At 45.9% G+C, this 2795-nt stretch overlaps 1 protein-coding gene across 1 annotated transcript in view; it reads left to right on the top strand.

The window, feature by feature from the left end:
- Nucleotides 1–1850: 1850 nt before the first annotated feature.
- Nucleotides 1851–2795, top strand: part of LOC103798699 (ubiquitin carboxyl-terminal hydrolase CYLD-like) — a gene marked incomplete at its 3' end in the record, with an annotated part of 4056 nt that continues 3111 nt past the window's right edge. The window contains exons 1-2 of the mRNA XM_009070980.1: nucleotides 1851–2306; nucleotides 2388–2669. Coding sequence (XP_009069228.1) covers nucleotides 1851–2306; nucleotides 2388–2669 — 738 coding nt within the window. The remainder of the gene's footprint in view (nucleotides 2307–2387; nucleotides 2670–2795) is intronic.

Genomic DNA, 2795 nt, shown 5'->3' with positions numbered 1-2795 from the left:
AATTGGGATTGGGATGGGATTCCCTGCCAGGAACCGGGAGAACCTGTCGCTTTCCCTGCTCACCCCCCACGCTGTGCCTGGGAATGGGAAGGGATTGCTCCCGGTGGTTTGGGGAGGGAAAAGTTTGTCCTGGAGTTTTGTTGATGGAATAGTTTGTTCCTGGGGATTTGGGGGAGGTGCCTGGTAGGATTTCACTGCTGGAATTCTGGGAGTTAAAGCGGAGTGCCAGGGTTTAAGTCCCAAGATTTTGTCCCCCAGGATTTTATCCCCAAGAATTTTAACTCCCAGGATTTTATCTCATCTCCCAGAATTTTACCTCCCAAATTTTTGTCACCCAGGATTTTATCTCATCTCCCAGAATTTTAACTCCCAGGATTTTAAGTCCCAGGATCTCATCTCTCAGAATTTTATTTCATTTCCCAGAATTTTATCTCATCTCCCAGGATTTTAACTCATCTCCTAGAATTTTAACTCTCAGAATTTTATCTCCCAGATTTTTGTCTCCCAGAATTTTAACTCCTAGGATTTTAACTCCCAGGATCTCATCTTCCAGAATTTTATCTCCCAGAATTTTAACTCCCAGAATTTTATCTCATCTCCCAGGATTTTAACTCTCAGGATTTTAACTCCTGGGATTTTAACTCCCAGGATCTCATCTCCCAGAATTTTATTTCATCTCCTGGAATTTTATCTCATCTCTCAGGATTTTAACTCCTAGGATTTTAACTCCCAGGATCTCATCTCCCAGAATTTTATCTCCCAGAATTTTATCTCCCAGAATTTTACCTCATATCCCAGAATTTTAACTGTCAGGATTTTAACTCCCAGAATTTAACTCCCACATTTCTAGGAGCTGAACTTAACTCTCAGAACCTAACTCCTGAAATTTCAAGTAGTTAAATTTTGACTCCCAGAATTTAACTCCTGGAATTCTACCAGTTGGATCGAACTACTAAAATTCCAGTAGTTAACTTCCCAAATTTCAAGAGTTTTGACCACAGGAATTTCACTACCAAAACTGAACCAGGAAACAAGACCCAAAACCTACTCCTGATCCCAAACATTTCCATTTCCTTTCACACCTTAAGTTTTCCAAGCTGGAGTTCCTCAGCACAGCTCTGTGTTTGGAATGTTCGTGTTCCCTTTTCCAGGGATTTTGAAAGGCAGAATTTAGCCTTTGCCTCACTCCTGGGAATAAGTAGGGAAGGAAAATGGGGAATTTAATGAGGTTGGAGAGTGTTTGGACAGGTTGGACAAGCCCTGACAGACACATCCAGCCCTGGAGGTTTTCCAGGCCAGGTTGGATGGAGCTTGGAAGTTTTCCAGGCCTGGTTGGATGGAGCTTGGAGCAACCAGGATGAGTGGAAAGTGTCCCTGCCCATGACAGAGGTTGGACTAGGTGATCCTTAAGGTCCTTCCCAACCCATTCCATGATTCCATGCTCCTCCTTCTGGGAGGAGGCTGAGCTGGATTCTTTCCATGGGTGAAGGGAACAAGTCTTCATGAGAGGGTGAGGAGAAACCTGGGAAAGTTTGGCTAGATGGAATTTTTCACCACTCTTCAGGTGGTTGAACAAGGGATCAGGGAAACTTTGGGATCTGTGGTGGTGGAGATGCTCCAGTGGCTAGATGGAATTTTTCACCACTCTTTGGGTGGTTGAACAAGGGATCAGGGAAACATTGGGATCTGTGGTAGTGGAGATGCTCCAAACTCACCTAGGTGAGGTTTGAGCAACAGCTTTGAGCATGGAGTTGGGTCCAACACTCTTCCAACTTGGGATTCTTGGGGAATCCTGTGCTGACCCTTCCTGGCTGTGACTCTGATGTTTCTCCCAACCCAAGGACACAACCATGACCAACCTCCTTCCTTCAGCAACGGATGGAAACTGCTACTACATCCTGACTGAGGACTGTGCCTATGGAAGCAAATACTTCCAAGCTGGGAATATGTGCTGCTGCAGCGAGAGGAGTTACCTCCGGAGCTTCTCCGACACTGGACCCTCAGCTTGTTTCCTCAAGGTTTTCATGTTGGATGACAACTCCACCATCACCATCAACATGGAGATGCTCCAGCCCATCCGGGAAGAGGCAGCAGGATTCCTCCTGGCCATCAGCAGCCACCAGGAAAGGTTGGATTTCTTCTTGGAAAGGCTGAGCCTTGAGGCAGCTCTCCAAGCCGTGCCAGGTCGGGATGTGATGGTGGAAGTGGATAGGAAGTTCTTCCCAGGTATCATCCGTTATGTTGGGAGTATCTACCAATCCACCTCGGCTGTGTTGGCTCCAGTGTTTTTTGGGGTGGAATTACAGGTAAGGAAGGGTAAGTTGGGATGATTTTTCCAGGGTGTTTGTGTGGGTTGTGATATCCTTTGCTTTTGGAATGTTTTTCAGGGTGAGGGAGAAAACAGAGGGAGAAGTGATGGATCTTACCACAGCGTTGAGTACTTCAAGTGCAAAGCCAACTGTGGGATCTTCCTGCCCTTCAGCAAAATCCAGTTTCTTCCCACTTTGGATAAGGATTATGGGAAACAGAAGGCAAAGGTGGATGTGGAGGAGGTGGTTCCAGTAAAAGTGGGAGATGCAGTTAGTTTCTACGTGGATGAAGTCCTCACCAAGGGAATAGCCATGGCAGTTTACAGGGAAGGAAGCCAATGGTTCGTCAGAGTTTGTCCAGTAAGAACCTTGATGTCTTTCCATGAGGGTTTTTTTGGGAATTTTAAAAGGCTTTTTGTGGTGGGAGAAGCAGAAGAAGAAGAAATCCAGAAGGGGTTTGAAGTCACATGCAAACTTCCCAGTCCT

Source organism: Acanthisitta chloris, unplaced genomic scaffold (assembly GCF_000695815.1).
Source record: "Acanthisitta chloris isolate BGI_N310 unplaced genomic scaffold, ASM69581v1 scaffold15373, whole genome shotgun sequence".
Classification (NCBI taxonomy): Eukaryota; Metazoa; Chordata; class Aves; order Passeriformes; family Acanthisittidae; genus Acanthisitta; species Acanthisitta chloris.
This window is presented reverse-complemented; position numbering and strand designations above follow the sequence as displayed.